The sequence below is a fragment of the Tiliqua scincoides genome, chromosome 4 (genome assembly GCF_035046505.1).
Source record: "Tiliqua scincoides isolate rTilSci1 chromosome 4, rTilSci1.hap2, whole genome shotgun sequence".
NCBI classification, from domain to species: Eukaryota; Metazoa; Chordata; class Lepidosauria; order Squamata; family Scincidae; genus Tiliqua; species Tiliqua scincoides.
The window spans coordinates 220,902,954-220,926,970 of NC_089824.1; the positions used below are offsets into that span (position 1 = coordinate 220,902,954).

A 24,017-nucleotide genomic window follows, 5' to 3' on the forward strand; every position below is an offset into this window, starting at 1 on the left:
TTTTGAGATACGGAAGGGCTGGAACAAGGGAGCGCGGAGAAGTGGATGTAGGTCAGTGCTCCCCCCAGCTTCTGTTTTGTCCCTGCTCTGTTGCTCTGTTTCAAAATATGGAAAAACAGATCAATGAGGAAGAAGTAATGGTCAAATTGAGGCAGTCAAGGGGCCAGGGTCATATTGGCTCGTGACCATGAGGAATGTTTGTTTTTTGCCTCTCTGCAAGCACCATTCAGTTTGACACATTCTGCTTTTCAGTCACAAGATGTTGGTCACAGGTTGTGGTGATGGCGTCGGGCCTAGATGCCTTTAAAAGGGGATTGGACAGATTTCTAGAAAAGTCCATCACAGGTTACAAGCTGTCATGGGTTGTGCAACCTCCTGAAGCATGTTCTTCGTGATGCTACCCCATCATCGTTTCTTGCTTTCTCATCCAGAGCAAATTCCACGGTGACATCTCACCTCCCCTTCCTCAAATTCATCCTTTCCACAAGGTCCTTGTTTCACCTGCATCGTCGCTCATAACCATGTTGGAAGTAGGTGTAACTTCATTGGCTAACATACCCTCCCTTGCTACCCTTACCTGCCTTCCATTTTTTGTCTCCCCACTGTGAAAATTTATCCTTGGACCTGACTTTTCACACTAATGCCATCAAGTTGTCATCTCTAAAAGAAGAAAATGAATTGCATTGCCCCCAAAAAAACCTCAGTTCACAAATCAGTAATAATAATAATAATAATAATAATTAAAATTGATACGATCCACAATTATACAAAGTTGTTTATACAAGTGCTTCTCAGAAAGACTCAACTCAAAAATCACATTTTGGTGGCTGGGGAACTGAAGGGCTCCCATCCAATCCATTCACTCCGCGTCCCAAGACAACTATGGTTGATAGACCAATTACTCCTCTATGCTCTCAACAGCTGTAGCTGAAGTCCATACAATAATAATTAGAACGATTGTTCTCCTTCAGAATGAAGAGCAAACTGGAACTAGGGCTCTTATTCATAATCACAGTTCTCTATAATTGTAGATTGCCTCTTGTGATAATTATTGGTTTGTGAACGGATAGATTTTTGCAACACAAGCTATTTTCATATTTAATTGCTGCCTTCAAATATTTGGGTGGACTCTTGAGAATGGACCTTTCTCTAGTTCTAACCTCTCTGTCTCTCCTACAAGGAAGCAGGTGACATTTGACATGCTGCCCAGCGGGCAGACCCGTCGACGGCCAAGGCTGCCATCACTCATGCAGACACACCGATGATGCAGAACTTTGAACTTTTTATTACAAAAATATCTTGCAAGCGAAAACAAAAACCAAAAACAAAAGAACAAACTTAAGGTGCAATTTGTACAAACAGTCATCCAATACATTTTTGATCTGCAACAAATACATCCCAACTGCTTCATTTTCCCCCCCTCCTGGTCCTGTGTTCCTTCCAGCAAAAGCTAAGTGGGGGGGGGGGGGGGGAATCTCCAACACCCCACTTTGGGCCGGCTCTGATCAGCTAAAGCTCTAGAGTTCTCTTTCAAGCAATGGTACCATTGGACTTCCATGCATTCCCATCTAACACCACTGGGAAGAGGAATGGTGGCAATGGAGCAGGTGGTAAAAAAGACATTGAGCAGCTGGTATTAGATTCATGCCTTGAAGGAAAGGCCAGAGTTGATGTCTGGGTAAACACAGAGCTGAGGCCAAAAAGGGCACTGGAGCATCTAATTCCCTCTTCCCCCTCTGTAACTGCTATGTTGTGAAGTTTCATTTTCCTGACAGCAAAGGACGTGGCGTGGGGGGTGGGGAAACACAGAACACTGTGATGTAAGTTGTACAAGACATTACAGAGGGTCAATCCAACGACTCAACAAGCGGCACTCATTTTGGGCAGTCACAACGAGTCTCTATTGTAGCAACAGTTTTCTATATTGTAAGGGCTAGTTGAGCCTTGAGGGCTGTTCCAACACCAGGAACCCCTATTCGTGTTTTAAAAGTGCAACCAGGATACAACTGAAAGGGCTTAATAACGTCGGAAGGGTGAAATGCCAGTCCAGGGACCCTGTATCTTGCACAGCTTCCAGGACTTCATGTGTCCCCTTTCTCACACCCAAGTGTGTATATGTCTTCCCTACAGAATTTTTCTACAATTTGGAAACCCAAGAATGAACTGTCCCAGTGGGTCAAACACCACGGATAGGTCTTCTTAGAAGGTGGAATATGGTGGTCAAATAGCCCTGGGTGGTGTAAACATGTGCCGATCCGTTCACAGTCCTGACAAGGAGCCAGCTACACACTTCATATGATGCCAGCACATTTTGAGACATTACCAGTACATTTACCAGTACATTTACCAGTACATTTACCAGTACAATTACCAGTACAGTACAAGTACCAGGAAATTACCAGTACAAGCCAGCTTGGTTCTTTGACACATAATGCGGAATCAATTCAGATTCGACCTGCAAAAACCTGTCATGATTTGTCCTTCTCCATGCTGGACCCTGAACTCTCCAGGGCCAAAGTTGGAACATTTCTGGAAGAAAACAGGATGACAACACTTCTGCAACCCCACCCCTTCCTTCTTTGCTGTTCCCTTTTATGTTTGCAAAATGCCAGTTAGTTCCTAAGTTGCATTATAATAAAAAGGAACACACACAGAGCCACCAAAATACAAAAAACAAAAAACGGGAAGTTTGGTTACTGGCAGCAAAAATCACTGAGGATTGGTTATGATGTCTTGGTTGTGGGAAGCGGACGGTTTAAGATTTTATTTCTGCCCCCAGCACTCTATTCTTTGCTTTGCTTTTGTGCTTTTTTCACACTAGTGCTAAGTACACAGTACTACACCCACTTACAAAGAACACACACAAATATTGGTAGTTTTTAGTTCTAACGGAGTAAACGGTTATAATGCCGAACAGTCAATACAGGTGGTACAATGGTGTCTTTTGGGGGAGCCCCACCCGGGAGGGCAGGACGGTGCTACTCATTCGCTCTGGTGGTCTTCTGCCTCGCTCTGCATTTCAGGAATGGAGAAGGAGCAAGGCGGCCAGGAGGAGGCAAACAAAGCCCCACGGATACTGAAAATGTGAGCCTTGGTGGCCTGGGTTTCCTAAAGGGCACGGGGCAATCAAGGGGCAACAAACTGCCTACTTCTTTGGTCCCACACATAGATGTTTCTTCTTCAAGTACAGCCCTCCTTCTCAAGAGGTGACCAATAGGACATCAGGCCTGCTGAGTCCCTCTGTCATCTTGCCAAGCCCCCTTGCTTCTTCCCCTCCCGTTCTCTGCTGCCAGTCCTGCAATCACCAGCCCAGTCCTCTCTAGTCCTGGCCACATTGCCTTGGGGTAGTGCACACTCAGGATCAATGTTAAAACACAGAATGGCCACCACCTAGGAAAGCAAAAACAACCCATGACAGATTCTCCATAATGCAACAGGCCAAAGTGTGGAGCTTCCCTGCTTGACCAAGCTATGGACAGAGATGAGTGGACATGCTTGGCTGTGTGATTGACCTGGGAAGGGTTATTTTTTTCTGGTCAAGCAAGCCATCTTCAGTTGAAATCCCTGTCACATGACGCACATGCACAGAGCACTTGCACTCCACAGGCCTGTGGCTGAAGTTTCTGCCCCAGTGAGCCAATCAGATTGGGGAGGGGATTATGAAGAGGAAAGTGGGAGGGCCAGGGACCAGATTCTGCAACATAATCCCTAATTTCCTATGGCCCAAGGCCATTATACAGGCCACAATGTATATCCAAGGCCTGCAACAGCAGAGACACTTTGGGATGAAATTTTTTAAAAAAGTAGTTGGTTATTTTAAAAGGAGAACATCACATCAAAAGGCTGTCTACACATTTGGCTTTGCCAGAGAGGGCGCCCTGGACTAGGTGAGATGGCAAAGGGGAATCCGGGCCGCGCACAGGCTGCTGCATCTCAAAGAGGCACTGTCCCGAGACGTGTTGTCAGGGGAAAAGGAATCTGTGGGTTATAGCAATACAAAGTGAAACAGACACCATCATGGTCAAGAAAACAGGTTTCCTCCTCCCAGGGGCACCAGGGAAGGTGGGAGGTTCCTTTTCCCACATTCCACTCAGCCCAGTGGAGAGTCTTGATAGTGAAAGTGTCGAACAGCTTCTTTCTATCCCACAGGCAACTGGGGAAGCCAAGTTGGATCAGTCCTGGAAAGGCGTCTCAAGGTGGCACCTGAGACAAGTCCTGGCTGCCTTGAAGAGAGCAGAGGGAAGGTCTTCAGCAGGGCAAGAACAGTCCTCCTGCTTAAAAGCAACTGCCATCGTACACCTCTTGCTCTGTGGGTGTGTGTGTGTCTATTGTGTTGCGTTGCTGAATTAAGAGAACAAAGCTGTTGTTCCAGTGGTAAGTGGTGTTAGATCCTCCGGCGGTCTAGGCCTCGCTCGTCCACTTGGTAGCAGGGGAGGAAGAGGCACCATGAACTAGCCAAAAGACCAGGAAGCAACTGTGTGTAGCACCATTTGGCTTCCTCCTTGACCTTGGCTACGTACGTCAAGTCCCACTTGAAGAAACCACAGGAACCACACTTTGGCAGGCAAATCCCACTGTGCCTCCATGGAAAGCGAGAGTTAGGCCAAAGCCAAGAATCCAAGGAGACCCCAGGCATCCCTCCAGAAGCGCCGGTGAGCAACAGAGAGCTGACAGCCAGAGCCAGAGATCATTTGCTCTGCACCTGCACGCTGGCATACTCCGAGCTGGCTTCCTCCGGCTTCGGGGCAGGTCTTTTGGGTGCTTTGCTTAGGTGCACCATGTCCAAATCTGCATAGGTGACATTGTCGTCATTGGGAGCTGGCTGACCAGTCTGGATGCTGGCATATTCGGACTGCTGGCTGGGCTCGACTGCCTGGCGTGGGCTCTTCTTGGGAGCTTTGTCAAAGTTTAGGTCTGCATATTCGACGTTGTTGGGATCAGGAACCTGAGCAGGAAGGAAGGAAGAAAGGGGAGGAAAAAGTGAATAGGAGAACACAAGAATCTCCCAGCTGGATCAGAACAGGTGCCCCTAACAACATAAGAACAGCCCTGCTGGATCAGGCCATAGGCCCATCTAGTCCAGCTTCCTGTATCTCACAGCGGCCCACCAAATGCCCCAGGGAGCACCCCAGATAACAAGAGACCTCATCCTGGTGCCCTCCCTTGCATCTGGCATTCTGACATAGCCCATTTCTAAAATCAGGAGGTTGCACGTACACATCATGGTGTGTAACCCACAATGGATTTTTCCTCCAGAAACTAGTCCAATCCCCTTTTAAAGGTGCCCAGGCCAGACGCCATCACCACATCCTGTGGCAAGGAGTTCCACAGACCAACCACATGCTGAGTAAAGAAATATTTTCTCTTGTCTGTCCTAACTCTCCCAACACTCAATTTGAGTGGATGTCCCATGGTTCTGGTGTTATGTGAGAGTGTAAAGAGCATCTCTCTATCCACTCTGTCCATCCCCTGCATAATTTTGTATGTCTCAATCATGTCTCCCCTCAGGCATCTCTGCATATTTTTTCTACCAGGTGGAGGTTTATCAGCCATCAAGGCTGATAGCTAAAAGCCCTTCCAAGCTATCTAAAGCCAGTGGCTAAACTGCAATATCTTCTGGTAGTGAATTTCACGAGCCACATCTGAATTTATGTGAAACAATACTTCCTTTTGTAATCTTCCCTTAGACTGCAAGCTCCTTTGGGGCAAAAACCTGTCTCCTTACACAATGAGAAAGCATCATGCACCACACTGATGGCACTACGATTTGTAAAGACTACTACAAATGTATGCGTCAAAGAGATGAAATTCAAGTTTAGTCTTTCTGCAACATGTCTGTTTTCTACATGAACGGATTCCGATTTCTCCAAATGGATCACTGAAACATGCAACTCCCTCAAGATCTGCAGGGCTGCAGTGGCACAGCCCACAACAATTGCACCATATTAGCTGCTAATGGTCAACCAGGCTTGTGTCAGTGGTAGGTGGCGGGTGTTGGAATTGGTGCAACTCCGTATGCTCTCAAGGGGTGGCAGGAGAGTGTCCTAAAAAGGGTTAAGCCATAGCCCAGTGTCCTTTGCAATTTTCCTGTCCACCTTGGATGACCTATGTGGGAGGGGCGTGATCCAGACCCTATATAACTCCTGAGCATGCTCTCCTCTCTCTCTCTTCCCTCTTCCTCACCACAACTGAGCAGACAAGATGGCATGCAGCAGGGATCTGCTGGCGCTGCCATCTTGACCACATGGCACGCAGGACAAGGCAGCTGTAGGGCCTTGTTATCTTTAAGTCAGTGTACCTCTAAACATATTCAGATGTTGTAACCTTACTTCCAATGAATCATGAGTAAATGAATCTGTTCTTGCAACTTCAACCAGCCAATGTTGTTTGTGTTTCTTGACTAGCAGTCAGCCGGGTGTGGGAGGCTCCCTGGGGTTGATTCCCAGCAAAGGGGGGTTCTGCTGCTGAAGCAACTCTGCTCCCCCCCCTAAGGAGGAAACCAGGTTTAAGAAATTCCTCCAACAGCGGGGGGGGGCAGCTTTGGGGTGCCCTTCATCCCAAGCCTGTGGCTGCCTCCCTCCAGCCCACCATGGGTGTGATCTGCACTGATCCTGCAAACTTGAATGAGAAGCACATCTCCTGCCTGGGTATTGGGCTTTGTTCAGCAGTTTTCGCAAACCCAGAAGTGTGGGACTTCCAGTTACATCTAGAGGGTTCATGTGAATGAAGGAGCTCCTTTGTATATGTGCCCCCTTTAAAAAAACAAAGAACTGGAAGTCCTACAATTCTGGGTTTGTGAAAACTGCATGAGGATCACGGCAAGGGACTTTTGTTCCCTGGTGTGCGGGCGGGCAGTGTCCCAGGTCTTGATGTCCCTGGATCTGTTGCCACACAATTGGCTGAAAGGAATAGAGAAGAAAGCCCCTGGGAGGTATGAATCCCGAATAATTTCTCATCCATAAAGCAGTGGGACCATCGTACTGAGCTCTTGGCAGCCGAGATGAAACTACATCTCGCTCCTCCATTGTCCCAAAGGGATGACATCTTCCCCATTCTAGAGCAGCTGCGCCTATACGTGAGCGGCTACGCGGGCGGCAAGAAAACAGCCACGCAGAGGGTGGAGAAAGCTCGGTTTGCTCAGCAAAATCACACAATTGCACCACACAAAAGAGAACCTCTAAAAATAAAACTGTGATAGGCTACTGTGCAGCTGGGCCTTTTCATAAGCAAGTTACATTTTGTGATTATTTTGTGAGGGAAAGAAATACATTTTTTTGTTGCAGCCAGCGTTCTTATCTAAAGGGCAAAGCTTCTCCCCTCCTCCTCTCTGCATTTCTTACAATCCTCAGATAAAAGACTCAGTCATAAGAACATAAGAACATCCCCACTGGATCAGGCCATAGGCCCATCTAGTCCAGCTTCCTGTATCTCACAGCGGCCCACCAAATGCCCCAGGGAGCACACCAGACAACAAGAGACCTCATCCTGGTGCCCTCCCTTGCATCTGACATAACCCATTTCTAAAATCAGGAGGTTGCACATACACATCATGGCTTGTAACTTGTAATGGATTTTTCCTCCAGAAACTTGTCCAATCCCCTTTTAAAGGCGCCCAGACCAGTCGCCATCACCACATCCTGTGGCAAAGAGTTCCACAGACCAACCACACGCTTTGGGGCCCAAGACGTCCCATTTTCTGCCTTGCTCTCCTCAGCATCTCTATTCTAGTTGTCTTACAGATCAAATCCAGTCTCTGGCTTTCCTACAAACCACCAGGCCATCATTGTTTTCTTTCATTCTTCCCCATTCTTCCAGGCCAGATGCAGTTGTGATCACAGCATGATTCTAGCCCTTATTGTTCAGGGAAAAACTTGTGAAGACTTTAATGCAGACTTTCGGTGGTTGGGGGGTAGGCAGGGGCACTTTGGTGCACACCACAGTTTGCAGCATAGAAGGACCCTGGCATGTTGCCCCAAGCCTGTCAGTAGACATGACTCATAACACAGTTATGGGCAGTTCTCAGATACAAGCCCAATGAAATCAGGTGGTGCTTTTGTGAACATCAGATGGGTCTTATTCCAAGTCAGACTATTGCTTCATTTAGCCAAAAGTGTCTACCCTTGGCAGCATCTCCTCCTTGGGACCCTGTTGGCTGGAGCCTTCTGCATACACAGCACATGCTCTCCCATCAAACCATGCACCCTTCTCTTCTCTCCCTGCTTTTGAAAGGTTTGCAGCCCTGCTCTTTCTCAGCTCATGCTTGGCTGAGTGGCCCAGGTGCAATGTGGCTACACTCTGTCATTGCAGTTGGTTGGTTTCTTTCCTGGTCTGTGGTTCGCACTTGATAGTTTCAGTGTTTGAATCCATGTCTTTTCTATAAGTTGCGTTTGAATTTTTGGAAAAGTGGCCTTAAAATAACATCTGAGAACCTTTTTCACATCCACATGGAAATCCTGCACATGACAGACCATTCCAAGGGATGCTGTAGGGCCTACACTTGGTTCTCTAGCCAAGCCTGTTGGTCCAAACTCTTGCCCTGGTAAGTATACCCCAGAACACACTTTTTCAAAAGCCACAGTGACAAACAAGCTTTTGGGAGGACCAACAACTCAGGGGAAGAGGACATGCTTTGCAAGCAGAATATCCCAGGTTCAAGCCCAAGCATCTTAAAATTAAGGTGGTAGGTGATGAGTAAGACTTCTGCCTGAGATCTTTGGTCACTTAAAGTTCTACCACTGTAGAAGGCAACGTTAAGTATTTGTTTTTATATATACACTTCTATACATCTCCATTTGTGCAACAACCTGGGCTTACTCAATCTTAGATGAACAGAATGGGGCAAGGCTCAGAGTCTTTGGTAAACACCAATGGACCTCTGGGGGAGCCATGATCCTGAGAAGTTTGTTATCTCTCCCCGTGCACAAGTATTGTTGATTCAAGGTGAATCCAAAAAGTTCGGTATTTCTGACACAGTAAACAAGCTCTGGCAATCTGCTAATTCTTGCTTCTGCTCATTACTGCAAAGAAATTTTAGCAGTCATACCAGTACCTGATTTGTTCCACCAGAAGTCTTCTCAGATTCATGTAGCCTGAAGAAGAAGAGACAAGAAAAAATAATAACTAGAGAGTAAAAGCAACCCTCTTTCTCAGCGTTCTGGCACCATTTGCTTGTTACACTGTGACAAGGCCTCTTGGCTTTGCAAGGGAAATGTGTGATAATGACAAGTCACCCTCGTTATTCAGTTGTGCTTCCCTCCCCAAGAGAATTTCCTGCATCTTGCCATTCATGTAGCCATATGGGCTTCAAATCCCACCATGTGGCCTGCAGATGAGAGAGATGGGAAGGAGAGACGCAACAAGGTTGGCATTTAGATCAACTGTACTCAGAGATCAGACAGCTGGAGAAAGGGCAACTCTGGAGGCTGCTTTCCAGGATACAATGGACAAGGTCACATTTGTGCTCCTGCAAATTCAGCCCAGCTTCTAACTTTGGTCAGGTAAGCAAACCACCTACACACATCAGCTGAAAGTTGTCCCTGCAGAGGCCCCTCTGGCAGCAGGCGTTGAGATTACGGGCGCAATCCAAACCAGGAGGCTTGCGCTGCATCCAATGCGGGTTTGTGGGCAGCAGCGGCTCAGCCAGAGGCAAGGGGAAACTCTTCCCCTTACTCCGGGGTAAGGGCTGCTGACCCCAATGGGTCTCCTCAGACCTGCGCCACCTCTGGAGGTAGCGCAAGTCTGAGGAGAGTAGAGCGGCTAGAAGCTACTCCGTTCTCTGTGGGGACGGGGATTGGGATCCGGCACAACTGCTGGGTCCCAGCCCCGCCTCCAGCAACCCGCATGCCCGCCCCTGGAGCCGCCCATTGACCCCCCCCTCGCCCAGAAATGCCTCCTTTCCTCCTCCTCCCCCCCACGCCTACCTTTGCTGCTTGTGCCAGCGCAAGCGCGCCGACACAAGCCGTTGCAGGAAGCTGTGGCGGAGGCTTATGCCAGCCTCCGCAAGCCGGCACTTCTCGGAGAGCCGGCCTGGCTTCCCCATGAAGAGGTGCAAATGTGCTTTATGGCACGTTTGTGATCCTCTTATGCCGGCTCAAGGGACTTGGGCCTGCATAAGGCACCCTTTGGACTGCGCCCTTAGTGTTTTTAAATGCCCTGATCCCTTCTCTCATTCTGGATCCTTTTATGATCTTTTCATTGGGTCCTGGATTTAGTTTGGGGAAGACAGGGCCTAGTCTGCACTCCTGTACATAGCCACCCAGTGAACTTGGGCTAGCTATGATCTGTCAGGCTAATTATTATTATTATTATTATTATTATTATTATTATTATTATTATTATTATTATTATTATTATTAACAGTATTTATATATCGCTTTTCAACTAAAAGTTCACAAAGCGGTTTACAGAGAAAAAACTAAATGGCTCCCTGCCCGAAAAGGGCTCACAATCTAAAAAAATGCAAATGAATACCAGCAGACAGCCACTAGAACAGACACTGCTGGGGTGAGGTGGGCCAGTTACTCTCCCCCTGCTAAAAAAAGGAGCACCCACTTGAAAAAGCGCTTCCTTAGAAGGTGGTTATAAGCAGAAAATGGGGTGAGTTGGGGAAAGAAATTATGTTCAGAGCTGCAAATTCCTTGCAGGAAGAATGGGATGAAGACACAACAAGTTGACATTTTACTGTGAGCACTTTAGTTGTGCATAAGAGTACAAAAAGTGGTTAACAGCCAATCTTATTGGGGACTGGGTAGTCACACAACCCCCTCCGCGAGCCTCCCTCCACTTCGATTTGCAGTTTAGGAAACTCCGCGCTCCAGAGCTCCGCCTGCAAACCGGAAGTGGGCTCCAACTGTAGATCAGAGCTCACTGCAGTGGAGGGGAGGCTCACGGAGGAGACTGTGAACCTCCAGGACCCTCTGGGGGGGCCACACAGTCCCCCCCAGGTATGCTTACATGCTGCTGGGTGCCCCCATTCCAGTCCCTGCCCCACAGCACTTACCCCAGGCTCTCAGACTCCCAGAGAGTTTGAGAACTGCTGTGCTAGAGCATCTCCAACAGGTGCTTGTCAAACCTCAGCCTGAAAATCTCCAGTGAGGGAGAGTGCGCAGTGCTCGGTTGGTGGCCATTTTGGGAACACTGCCATGCAAAGTGACAGCACTCCCAGCCCACCAGCAGATGGCCAGCCAACTGCTGGAGTGGGTACAGCAGGTGCAGGGAAGGGGGAGGAATGAGGAGGGGAGGCAGTGGGAAGGGGGGGATCCAGCACCAGTGGTGCGCACAGGATCCTGTCCCCTTTTCTGCAGCCTCCCTACCCCTTTTCTCTCCTCAGACCTTTGCCAGCAATTTCACTGCAGGTCCAAGGAGACCTATTGTGATGTGGGAGGCTTACAGAGGTGTCAGGGAATTTAAATCCCCTTTCACCTCTGAAGCCTCCTGATCTTCCTGCCCCCACTGGATACAGTGATAGGCATTTTTGGCACAGCTATACCAGTGGGGGGTGGGTGGGTGCATGGATAGGTTTGGGCTCTTAGTGAGGCTTATAAGAGGGCTGGGGGAAGGCAGCAGAGCAAGTGGGTGATGAGCTGTTGGGGGGAGGAGGCAGGTCCCCCCCCCCAATTTTCACTCTTTAAAAAGCCCAGGCATGACATAACTTCTGGCTGGGACACTGCTCCCGGAGCATCATTTTGAGCTTGGCGCCAGGCTCCACAATCATTAGCTACACCACTGACCACAACACTGTCTTCTTGAGTTGTCTCCAAAAATGGTTGGCAACCTTCAGTCTCAAAAGACTATGGTATAAGCCTACAGCACCCGGTATTCCCAAGGTATTCCAAAAACCCCGTAATTAAACTTGCACACCCGGGTAGGTGGAAGAAAACAATTCCCACACTTATGTACAGTACTCCCCTTTTTCTGAGATTGTGTGGCCTCATTTAGCCCCCTTCTCAACACAATGATTTGTACCATTGTACACAACACACACCAATAAATCTAACCATGTTTTCTGTAAAAGAAGAAGGGGAACCTTGACTGTGAAACAGCCAGGATGAACTTGTCCTAAATGAAATGAGCAGATACAGCCAGCAAGGCATCCAAGACAAACTCAAAAGTCCAACCATTACACCAGGTTGCCTCTCTGTTACTCACTGATGAAACTAGTAGCCCAGACTTACCTTACAGATGTGGAGTCTTTGCCTATGGAAAAGGGGAAAAAAGAATATTAGTTAGAAAATCCATTTTGCTCAGCTGCTAGTAACTTGCAACATATACAGAAATATGCCAAAAAGTCACGAACTTTATCCGGTGGGGGAGGGCAGATTGAGAGACTTTGGAGGGGAAAGGGGAATCATTTCCCCTTACCCCTCCATAAGCCTCCAGCTCTGCAGTGGATCTCCTTGGACATGTGCCAGCTCTGTAGCTAGCGCAGGCCTGAGGTTAAGGAGCAGGGAGGCTTGGAAAAGAGGGGCTAGGATCCATTGCTGACAGATCCACCCCTCCCTGTCCCTGTTCCTTCTGCTGTTGCAATGCAATCCTGTGGGCAGCCCAGTCCTTGACAGCATTGGCCTGTTCGTGTCATATGTAGTTTGATCCTAACTATGATTGCAACTAGACTCCGGAGAACTGAATAGGGGCCCACTTATATATGTTTATAACAAGTATAACAAGAGGACCATTTTGTGGTAGGAAGAGAGCACTCTAATCAACGTGGTTCCATCAACAGCTAATAGCCATAATGGCAAAATGGACCCTCCGTCTTCAGAGACAGAGGCTTGACACTGAAATCCAGCTGCAGGATAGCAAGGCCATCTGCCCCCACGTTCCCTGGAGTGTCAGGGAAAAATGCCTCCATATAAGCCTCTGCTTGCTCTTCCAGTCACCTCTGAAACCCCCAAAAGATTCGATTCATTCCTCAATCAGATGCTAGTCTTGTTGCTGATCAGCAGGACATCTCCCAACTGTAAAACTTGCAAAGAATGCTACGTTGATTAGTGTGGAGAACACAGGCCCCCACAAGGCAGACAGGACACACCAAGGCCCAGATCAACCAGTCGCTGGATTAAGCCTGGTCACTCACTGAAAAGTGAGGAAACTTGAGTGAGCTCACAACCTGGTGGGAATTGGCACCTCCACAGGGGTTAGCAGCAGCTCACAGCCACAGAGGTGTGGGGGATTGTGGCAGGCCTCTTCTGAGTTGCCATGTCAGGAGCCACTGCGGCTAGGACTGAGAGCCCCTGGTTGTATGCATGGATGCCCACAGTGTGGTGAGCACCAGGACTGCAGATGCAGGTGGGTGGCAAAAGTACTCAATGGGTCTGGAAATGCCTTTCCCACTTAGTTTGGTGGTGGGCAACACTCCCTTCCTGGGAGGTTCCCTGCTTTGGTTGGGGCTTTACCTGGGCAACACTCCCCTCCTGGCTCTGATTCCTACCCGGGTGTGTCCTCTGGCTCCACCCTCCCTGCACCCTAAAATTATGCCAACTGCGGCATCTGCATGTAGCAACCCCCCCCCCCCATGAAGGCACCAGCTCATATATTCAGTGCTTCCAAGATCTCTCATACTGGACCACACAACAGCATTCTTTTACCTTTGTTCTGCCTTGCTTTGATGAGGTAGATGACAGCAATCACCAACACAACGAGCAGTGCGCAAACCAGTGCAACGACAATGAATACTGTGGTATCACCTGCAAAGAGATCCCCTGTTAGAGGATGGAGAAAAAGCAAAGTCCCAGCTTTTGCTAGACAAGTATCACTATAATCACACCAAAGGCAGCCGTAATGTGTTTTGTGCGCAGAGTGGTCCAGGTTCCAGGTGCAAGATCAACAGCAGAGATGAACCTCTGCCCAAGACCTCCCTGCCAGTGGCAGTAGACAGCACCTGTTGGCCCCAGGGCACCACAGAATACCACTACCGAAATACAATGCCAGATGGATAGGATTCTAACCATGGGTTGGCTGAAGCTTTTGGCCAAACCAGGAGAAGTGAGAGAGTGTTATAGGGGGTGGTGGAACTCTCATCCTCACACATTTTAAGGGTGGGTGGTGAATTTTGGCGTTGCAGAGGCAAATCTCACCAGCACTCCCTCTTGCTCTTCTTGGCTGCTGACTGCCATTTTCATTATCCAACTATCCCTTGAAATGAGGTTATGACATGGCACCACATCACTCTGGGCATCCTGGGGGAACCAAAATGGTGGCCACCAGCCAGGAGGAATACTGGCGCATTTCACACCCTTGAAATCTCCTCCATGCTCCACAATAGCCAAAACGGCTCCCTGCAGAGAGGATGGTGGAAATGGGGAATGGGATTTCACCTCAGCCTGAGTTTAAATATAAACTGCATTCTTCTCAGGTCAACCTGCCTTGGTTGCTAGGTAGTTTGAAAACACTCCTGCTGTTCCACAAAGCAGCTGTAGCGTGTGCAGAAACGCACCCCGGAGATCATCCCGTTACGGGAAAAGTTTCCACATCTCAAGTAGCCATTCCTTGTATGGGTGTGAAAACTCTGTTTGCAATTGGCACTGTTTATGTGGTGAGCCACTGCATAAATTACAGCTAGCAAGCAAAACAGCTTCCATGCAGAGGCCGTTCGAAATGGCTTCTGCATCACAAGCTTTCGGGAGGAGGATTTGCCACACATAAGATGCAAGAGGTCAATTCTCACAGTCAAAATGGGCATGCAAAGGATGAATGAACCCAGACAGCGTCATGCTTGGATTCAAATGAAAGTTTAACCAGGCTACACTACAAGCTCTGGACAAGTTAGAACTCGTCAAAAGACCAGCATCACTTATACTTACACAATATAAGTTGACCAACCCCCTCTGCCTAAAATCTGTTTGGATTGAGAGGAAGGGGAAAAAGTGACAATGAACCCTGGGGCAATGAACCCAATGGTCACGCAAATGCACCTTTACCTGGTCCAGCTGAGTCACTAATACCATCTTTTTCAGGCTGCACCCCCACTTCCAGTGTTAGCTCTTCAGTAACTGGAGGCTGGGAATTATGAGTAACCTGGCAGGCGAACACCGTCTTGTTCTTCTCCAAGGAGGCCGTCAACTCCAAGGAATTCTTGAGGGAGAATGTCCCAGCTGGATTCTGGATCATGGGGCTGGCCTTCCCTTCTTCAGTCTTTCTGCTGTTCTCCAACCAGACCAGGCTGGTGTCATTGGGATAAAATCCTTCCACGTTGCAGGTGATCCTCACAGAGGCATTCAGAGGTATGGGAAGTGATGGATTGGTTTCCAGTTGGACTTTGGGTGGCACTGAGCAAACAAAACAAATGAAATCCATATCAAGACCTTGTGTGCATAAGGACAGCATCTTTACTGGACTACAAGCAGGTTGGAATAGCATTTCTCTTTCTTATCTTTTTTTTTTTTGCATGCCAGACCTTGTTTAGAGTAGCACCCCAAGCTCATCAACACAAATTTTGTCCAATTTTGTCCTTACTGAGCACAGTGTCTGAGTTAGTTTGCTTAGTGTGCAATCCAAAGCGCCCCTTTGGCTGGCACAAGTCTCTTGCGCCGGCCAAAGAGTGTCGCGAAAGTGACATAAAGCACTTTTGCAACACTCTTCGGGGAGATAGGGTGGCGCACAGACTCCTCATGCAGACGCAAGCCCCAACCAGCTGCTAATCTGTTTAAAAAAATTCACCAAACATCCCAAAGGCTGCAATCCTATCCACACTTGCCTGGGAGTAAGCCCCATTGTCTGCTAAAAGCAAAAATCTATAACCTTTCCCCAAATGAAGTCACATATCATGGTAGCATCAAGTCTAATATACTAAAAATAAAATACACACTGAAATGAATGGGAACCCACCTGAAATTGGCTCATGACCCACCTAGTGAATCTCAACTCACTGAGAAACACTGACCTAGAGAGTTTGGTGTATTTTCTGGGAAGGATGCTGCACTCCATCAGGCTGATGTCCTTTTAAGAGCTCTGACGTGAAGCAACATTGAGTAAGTAGAACTCTGCTTGTCAGTGCAGCACAGTGATGGGGGAGGACACCCCAATGCAAGGTTTGCCTACCTCAGCCCTTGCTAACCAAAACCTCTGTCCCAGTGCCACATGAGGAATACAGGCCTCCTTTACAGAAAAAGCAGCAAGCAGAAGAACCAGCCCATTGCTTAGGCCCAGAATGTGCCACTTCCTGAACAGAAATGTCTGCCATGTGGGCACTGAAGGTGCCAGCACTGAAACAGGCTTGTCAAGGAGTGACCAGACTCTCAGACAGCATTGCTGGAACAGGCAGTTTGCACAATCCAAAGCCCACGTCCAGAAAGCTCTTTGGTTGACATAGGTGGACAGGGGAGGCTGGGTCTGCCCGGAATGCACACCTGGCCTTGTTCATCAGTGGTGTGTGAGTGTGTCTTGCTTCCATTTTAGTAGGGCTAATTTATTATTTCTCCTGACTCTAAAGACAAACTACATGTTGGTTGGTTGGCAACCTTCAGTCTCGAAAGAGTATGGTATAAGCCTACAGCACCCGGTATTCCCAGGCGGTCTCCCATTCAAGTACTAACCAGGCCTGACCCTGCTTAGCTTCCGAGATCAGATGACATCAGGCATGTGCAGGGTAACAGTGGCTGCCATGTTACATGCAAAGAAATGCCTGAAACTATCACTTGATGGTCTGCTTGTCTCAGGGCCTGCCCGTCCACGCAGCGGGGTGAAATGGCTGCTTTGGAGTTGTGGAGTAGGGGTAGTAGAGAACTGACAGGCCCCACACCTGCCTGCTGCTTCCCCCAGCCTATGGTGCCTGCCCGGCCACCCCACCTGGCTGTCGGCCCCACCCTCTTCTCACTTGCTTTCTTGAGAGACCAAGTGAGAAAAGGAGGGGTGGGGCTTCCCTTCCCCGCCAACGTTGCTGCTGAAAATTGTGGCAAGGGTGCCAAGGAGAGCTGGTGCCACGGCCTCCTCCCAGCCTCCTCCGGTACTTCTTATAAATCGGTTGGGCAGGGAGGTCGAGGTTCTGAGCCCGGGTGGTTAGGAGAAGTGGAGGAGGAGAGGACAGCAGTGATGTTGATGGGGGCACACACACACAAGAGAGGAATTTCTTTTTCATGGAGGCAGAATGTGGGCACTGCCTCGATTTGGGCCAGTCTGCCCTCTTTGCTGGGAAAGTCACTGAAAAGGTAGTAATGGAAGAAGAGGGGACACTCACCACTTCCTCCACAAAGGGCCATCCTGGCAAATCAGGCTACTGTTGGCAATGTCGAGTGTGCTGTTTAGCGTGACTCTAAATTGCCAGCAACCCCTAACAGAAAAGGGTCATTTCTGCATCCTGCAAACCCAGAGTAAATCTTTGACAACATCCATTGAAAGGGCTCCCAAATGATTCACTACCTGATCCTTTACCCTGCTCTACTCCATAGCGCAGCAATTAACCCATTTCTGCCCACCCCACAGGTGCACACATTTGGTCTCTGTTGCATATATGCAACATGGGGCAGAAACGGCTTAAGCAAGAGATCGACAGTGGCCAACCAGAAGCCGCGTAAAGTTCACAAGCCAGGCCCAATGGAGACAGCCACCCCACCCCTGCCTCTTCCTCTCGCTGCAGTGATCCCCTTCCTGATCACAACCACAACCCCACCACCTCCGTACCTCGCAGGACATCTCCAAGTCTAAACACTTGCTGCAGGGAAGCCTTTAAGGTGCGATGTCTGATCTGGCAGGTGAGCTGGGACTTCACATCCTTGTCTGTGAGCCGAACATCCACAGTGCTGAAGGCCTGGTAGGAGGTGCTCTCTCCTTCTGGCAGAACAATTGTGGGAGGAGCTGAAATTGGGCTCCTGTCTTTGTACCAAGTGACTTCGATGTCTCGGGGGGAAAATCCATCCGAGGTGCAGTTGAAAGTCGCAGAAGCCCCTGATGTCACTCTGCTGGGAGGGCCGCTGATCAAGGGCTGGGATGGCGTGGCTGCAGGAGGAAGGGCTGACATATTAATAGGGGTCCTGTATTTGGTAAAGGCCCTCTTGTGAGCCTTGGACCCGCCTTCCTTAGACCTTAGACCTGACTGTTGGTGGGTCGCAAAGCTGAAACTGACAAGATGTCAGCCGAGAAAGAAAATGCATGGAGCCCTTTGGAAGAAGTAAGTTCCTCCCCCCAAGCTGACGAATGTACAGGTGTGCCCCCGTATCTGTGGGGGTTCTGTTCTGGAACCACCACCCTCCCCCGCGGTTAAGTGAAACCGCGGATACGAAGGAATGCCCTAACCCTCTGGAGATGAGGGGAATTGAGCTCACCTCTGGAGTGTCTTTTGAGTCCAGAAGTGGCCACCTGCATCCATCCACGGCCTCTTCCAATCTCAGAATGACAATTATAGGCCAAAAACGTCACTTCTGGTTTTGGGCCGAAAACCAGAAGCAACGTTTTCCGGCCTATAATCATCATTCTGAGCCCGGCAGAAGCCATGGCTGAATGCAGGTGGCCTCTGCTGGGCTCAGAAGCCCTTTGGGGTGGGGGTGTGTGCAGGGGGCCCCATGGAACTGATCCACAGATAAGTCAAACTGCAGACGGGGCCCCTTGTATTGAGCCCTATGGAAAGCGAAACTAAGCTACAGTTTGCATTTACTTGCAAGTAAGCAAACATGCCTTGGTTTGTGTTGGCTATAGAGAGAATTCACTTGGTGGAACAGGCCTGGCTTCTCAATCTCATGTCTCCTTATTTATTTCTTTTACTTTAATTATTTACTTTAATTTGCTTGATTATGTCACTTCTGGTGGGTCCCAGAAATACTGTCATTCTAAAAAGTGGGTCCTGGTGCTAAAAAGTTTGAGAACCACTGCAATTCTGAGAGTAAGTTCCATTGAACTCAGTGAAGCTTACTTCTGAGTAGACATGCATAGGATTGGGCTGTTAGACATCCACCTAACAATAACACCTAACACCTAACATTCACCTTTCCATGAGGAAAGCATTTTTTTTTTAAACAAAATGATATTATTCATATCCTTTTACACTTGTAGACCAATATTCATGCTGGTGAAAACTGAACATAAGAACATAAGAACAGCCCCACTGGATCAGGCCTTAGGCCCATCTAGTCCAGCTTCCTGTATCTCACAGCGGCCCACCAAATGCCCCAGGGAGCACACCAGAACTGATGCTGGAAAAGGATGGGAGAAGAGATTTAAAAGGAAACTGTGTACTTTTAAAACAATTATTCATCATTTTGGAACCTTAAATATGATGTCCAGTAAAAGGGCAGCTTATGGGACTCTGTTATTTTAGGTGTTGAGGCTGCTGTGTTTGCCACCGAAGATGCAAGTTGCATACGGTAACTTTGCTTTTTGGCAGAGATATTCAGAGACAGCCCTGAGTCTGGGGTCAACACCAGTCTGAAAAACAGCAGAAGAGCCCAGACCGAAGAGGAGAAGCAATGCTCAGGGAGGAGCATGTGTTAAAGCAGAAACTGGCAGGAATGTTCAGCACCCCTCTCCTCAAAATTTCACCCTCCTGGTCCTTTTTGGCTATTTGATGGAAATCTGACCTGGAGCTGCCACTTCACATTGAGCTAGTCCAGTGGTTCTCAAACCTGTCAAAACAACAATTGCAACCCACTTCCGGTTTCGTGGCCAAAAACTGGAAGTGGGTCGCTATAGTTATTTTGAGTGTCTGTGTGCTTCAGGGGGACCCTGCAGAGGCTCGTGCAGGACTCCCCGCACCCCCGGGAGCCTGTTGAGCCTCTGGTGAACTAAGGAAAGCCCCAGGGCCCCTCAAAAGTGACATGATCCTGGATATTGCTGTTCTGCATCCCCCCTCCCCGCCCCTTAAGGGGGCAGAGGCCAGGGCTCTCTCACTGGGGCGTCACAATGCCCTAGTTTGAGAACCACTGAGCTACTCCCTGAACTGTCATACTGTGGTGGTTTAAGGTCAAATTCTATCCAACTTTCCAGTGCCAATGCAGCTGTGCCAATGGGGCATGTGCTGCATCCTTTGGTGGGGAGGCAGTCACAGAGGCCTCCTCAAGGTATGGGAGCATTTGTTCCCCTCCCTCGGGGCTGCATTGCGGCTGCACCAGTGCTGGAACGTTAGATAGGATTGGGCCATAAGTCTACTATAAGAAGACAGAGGTTTTTGGGAGAGCTGTTGAATGAACGTGCAGTTTTTTTGTCATCGGAAAATAAAATGAAGGGGCTTTGGTACAGTAAAAGATGGATCTGATCACACCAGCTTAGGACGGTTTGTAATGGGTGGAAGTGGGACTGAATCTGGAGCAAGGGGCTCTTGGGTAAAGGGAGCTACAGGTTTCTCCCAAACTCAAGTTATTTGCAACTGCATTAGATATTGACCTCTGATGTGATCTGAAACTCTTCAATCGTCAGGATCCTCTTCACTCTGCAGAGTTCGAGGGGCAAAGTATGCAACAAAATCCAGACTCTCTTGAAATTAAAAGCAGCCTTTTCACCTCTGCAAGTGAGGGGTAGAGAGGAGGTTTTGAGTGCAAAAGGGCTGGTGGGGATAGCATTAACACATTTCTGCCCAGCTGACAGGTGTACACACTTGATCCCTGTTGCATATATGCAACACTGGGCAGAAAGTACCCCTCTGACAGTCCTCCATGCAAAACCTGTTCCCCAAAGGTGCTTTTCACTTGAAGGAATAAAAAGTGGTCTGGGTTTACAGGCATTCACATGTAACATGTACTTAAGTCTCCAGGTTTCTGGGACAAAAGGGGCAGATTTCCCTCCTTGGTCACAGAGCCTGGATGGCACTCACCTATCACAGACACCACAGTGCCCTTTCCTGATCTATATTCCTTTTCTGGGCTTCCTGCCCGGAACTTCACACAGTAGTAGGTCCCGGCATCCTCAGGTCGGATGTTGCTGATACGGATGCTGAAGTCTTCTCCTGATTCAGGAACGACCCTTGTCACCCGCGGGATGCTTTGTGATGCTTTCTCACTATAAATGGGTTGCTGGTTTCTGTCTAAGCCCTTGTACCACCTCACGCCACCAGGTAGACTGAGGCCCGTCAATGTACAGTTCAGAGCGAGGGTCTCTCCTGCTGACAGTGATACGGGTCCTGGAGTCTGCAACACTTCCAAGTCCTGACCTCTGGCACCTGCAACAGAAGCGGAGTATTAATTCAAGGTTGTCTTCAGAGTTTCTTTTTATTGGGGCACATACCTTGCAACTGCTCACTCCCATTCCTTGCCCTCCCCCCTGACAGAAGAGCTTTTCATCAAAGTATACGTATTTATTTATTACAGTATTAATATATCGTACTGCTTTTCTCATAGACTCAGGGCAGTTTACATAGGCAGGCTGACCATAAATCCCATTTTTTTCAAAAGGGGTTTTTACAAGTGTTGTTCTATGAGAGAGACTCACAGAATCCTCCAGTTCTCAAGATGTTTCCCTTCATAGTGCAGTCACTGTCCTGACTGCACAGTTCTTGCCTCCCAGGCAGCCGCAAATCAAACCAGTGGCATAGCTAGAGGGGGTGCACTGCACAAAGTTTTGCAGAGAGCCCCACCGCAGCTTGCAAGTGGTCCCTCCCTCTCCCCTTCAGAGCCATTCCGAGTGGGGGAAGCAGAACAGAGGCAAACGCCTGGCTCTGAAGGGGGAGAGGAGGGGTCGCTTGCACACTGTGGAGTGCTGTGGAGAGGCAGTGAGAAGCTGTCTCTCCAACAGCACCTCAGTGCCAGACTGGGCCGCCCCACTCCCCTCCTCCTTTATAGGAGGATAGGAGATGGGCACCCTAGAGCATGAGCGCGACAGGAGTTGCATCTCCTGTCGCGCTGCCTCTCTAGGGTGCCCTCCCCCTCCTCTGGAGGATAGGAGATGGGCGCCCTAGAGCGTCAGCGCAATGGGAGTTGCATCTCCCGATGCCCTGACACTCTAGGGTGCCCGTCTTCTATCCTCCTATAAAGGAGGAGAAGGGACAGCCCAGTCCGGTGCTAAGGCACTGATGGATAGGCAGCTTTTTGCTGCCTCTCCACAGTGCTCCTGGGTGCTCCTCTTCTGGCGGGGGGCTAAGGCTCAAGGAGGCGCCCCCAGAGGGTCGGCGCCCGGGGCTTTTGCCCCGTTTGCCCCCTCTAGGTACGCCAGTGTGCTAACCCTTTCTCCTTGTGCCTTTTAAAAACTGTCTCCCCCAGCTGCTCATTGTGGCCATAGGCTATCTCCCCTGGGAGAAATATGATTTTCTTCCAAGGGAGTGGTGGTGGGATTTTCATCAGGAAAACAATGCAGAGGGGAAGGCCTAATACCTCTCCCCCTGAAGTGCCAAGTTCCCCTGAACCTGGAATCTCTAGATTTTATATATTAAATCATTACATCTCATGTGGCTGTTGCTATAAATCAGTTGCAGAAGCCTGCAAACCCCCCACATGGCACCTTGCCCTTCAGGTGCTCCACCTCCTCTCCCTTCCATTGCTGCCACTGCCTCCTCTCGATTTAAGAAAAAGGCAGGAGGAAGCAGAAGAGGAAATGTGTGAAGACATAAGAGTGCTCGCCTAGAGCGTCTTGCCTCTGCCACTTCCTGTCAAGCTGCGACAGCTGCCTTGCTGCACCTCAGCAGTTGGCAGGTCATGGCAGAAGGAAGGCTAAGTTTGCCTCACTGGATGGCCACTGGGCACAACAAAGGACTAGCTCTGTACACAGTTGCAGCTGCTTCTGGGGCAGGGATGTGAGGTGGGCGGGGAGGCAGGTGAGGCAGAGTCCTTCAAAAAGCAGTGCCGCCACCGTGTGGGGCGCCCAAGCTCTCACAACCCACAACCCTTGCAGAACTGCAACAACAACATTGGCTTTCAATGCATTAGAAAAAACAACTAACAGCTTTCTTTTTTTTTTAAACCTAAGAGTTTTTTACAGATGAGTAAAATCACATCAGAAGAGAGAACCAAAAGAGGACGACTGGGCAACTTCAGTGGAAGTATCTCTTCTTCTGAAATACAGGGGCCCCCCTGTATCTGCAGGGAATGGGTTCCTGTTGCTCCTCCAGATCGGTGGTGTAGCTGGAGGGGGGCGGAGCACTCAGCCTGTCAGGGAGCTGGGCGAGCGGCCCCTCCCTTTGGAACCATTCCCGGCAGGAGGGCAAAATGGAGCCATTCCCGGGGGGGGGCCAAAACGGAGCCATATGGCTCCATTTTGCCCCCCTGCCAGGAATGGTTTCAAAGGGAGGGGCCATTTGCCCATCTCCCTGCCAGGCTGAGTGCTCTGCCCCCCTCCAGCTACACCACCGCTCCAGATACTGGAAGCCACGGATAGCAGTGAACCCTACCCAGTGGCATCACTAGGATTTGCATCACCTGGTATGGGAGGCCAGCATGTCACCCCCATGATGAACTTACTCCCATGCAGTGGGCGTGGCAATGCCCAGGGCAGTGGGCGTGGAAACATATCATTGCCCCGCCCTCACTGGTTTTATGGCTATAACTTTTGATCAAATACAGACATTTCAATGTGGTTTGTTTCATTGCATTCTGCATGAAATTACGCACTGAATGATATATAAAACAGTAGTATTAATCCTAAAGATTGTGATTTTAACAATTTTGGCCAGTAGTGGTGTCATCTCCCCAGTGTGTGTCACCCGGTGTGGCCCTCACCTCCTTAGTGACGCCACTGACCCTATCCAAATGCACTAACCGGGACCGCAGAGGAAGCAGACAGAGAAGGCTAGACTCCACTTCCTGGTAGTTCTCTCTGTCACCTCCTGTAATGTCAGCCTAGCAGCTCTAAGGCTGATGTTCTCAGCGTCTACTTTCATTTTCTCAGCATTCTGTAGCAAAGCAAAGCTGCATTTTGCAAAGCCTTTGAAAACAAAGAGGTGAATCATGAGTGAGATGGGGGGGGGCTGCGAACCGTGGATAAGTGTAACCACAGATATGGGTCCCACAGATCGGGGGAAGTGCCCATACCATCATACAAATTAGAAGTTTCACCAGTCAAGATTTCAGCACAGCTCTAGCTACAACATGATCTAGTTGCAACCTGGAAATTTCTTGCAAGCCAGGTCCATATTGTGCCGCCCATCTAAAGCCTTTGCTTGGTTTTTA

General features: G+C 49.1%; 1 protein-coding gene across 2 annotated transcripts in view; it reads right to left on the bottom strand.

Moving 5' to 3' along the window:
• Positions 1-1,306: 1,306 nt before the first annotated feature.
• Positions 1,307-24,017, bottom strand: part of LOC136649484 (tyrosine-protein phosphatase non-receptor type substrate 1-like) — a 105,685-nt gene continuing 82,974 nt past the window's right edge. Inside the window, exons 3-9 of one of the 2 annotated variants that reach the window (XM_066626145.1) lie at positions 20,735-21,079; positions 17,617-17,931; positions 14,919-15,266; positions 13,587-13,685; positions 12,174-12,195; positions 9,050-9,089; positions 1,307-4,945 (exon numbers count right to left, since the gene is read on the bottom strand). In XM_066626145.1, the coding sequence (XP_066482242.1) occupies positions 4,688-4,945; positions 9,050-9,089; positions 12,174-12,195; positions 13,587-13,685; positions 14,919-15,266; positions 17,617-17,931; positions 20,735-21,079 (1,427 nt within the window). In that variant the 3' untranslated portion in view covers positions 1,307-4,687. Of the gene's footprint in view, positions 4,946-9,043; positions 9,090-12,173; positions 12,196-13,586; positions 13,686-14,918; positions 15,267-17,616; positions 17,932-20,734; positions 21,080-24,017 lie in introns of both variants that reach the window. The other variant, XM_066626143.1, reaches the window with a different exon arrangement.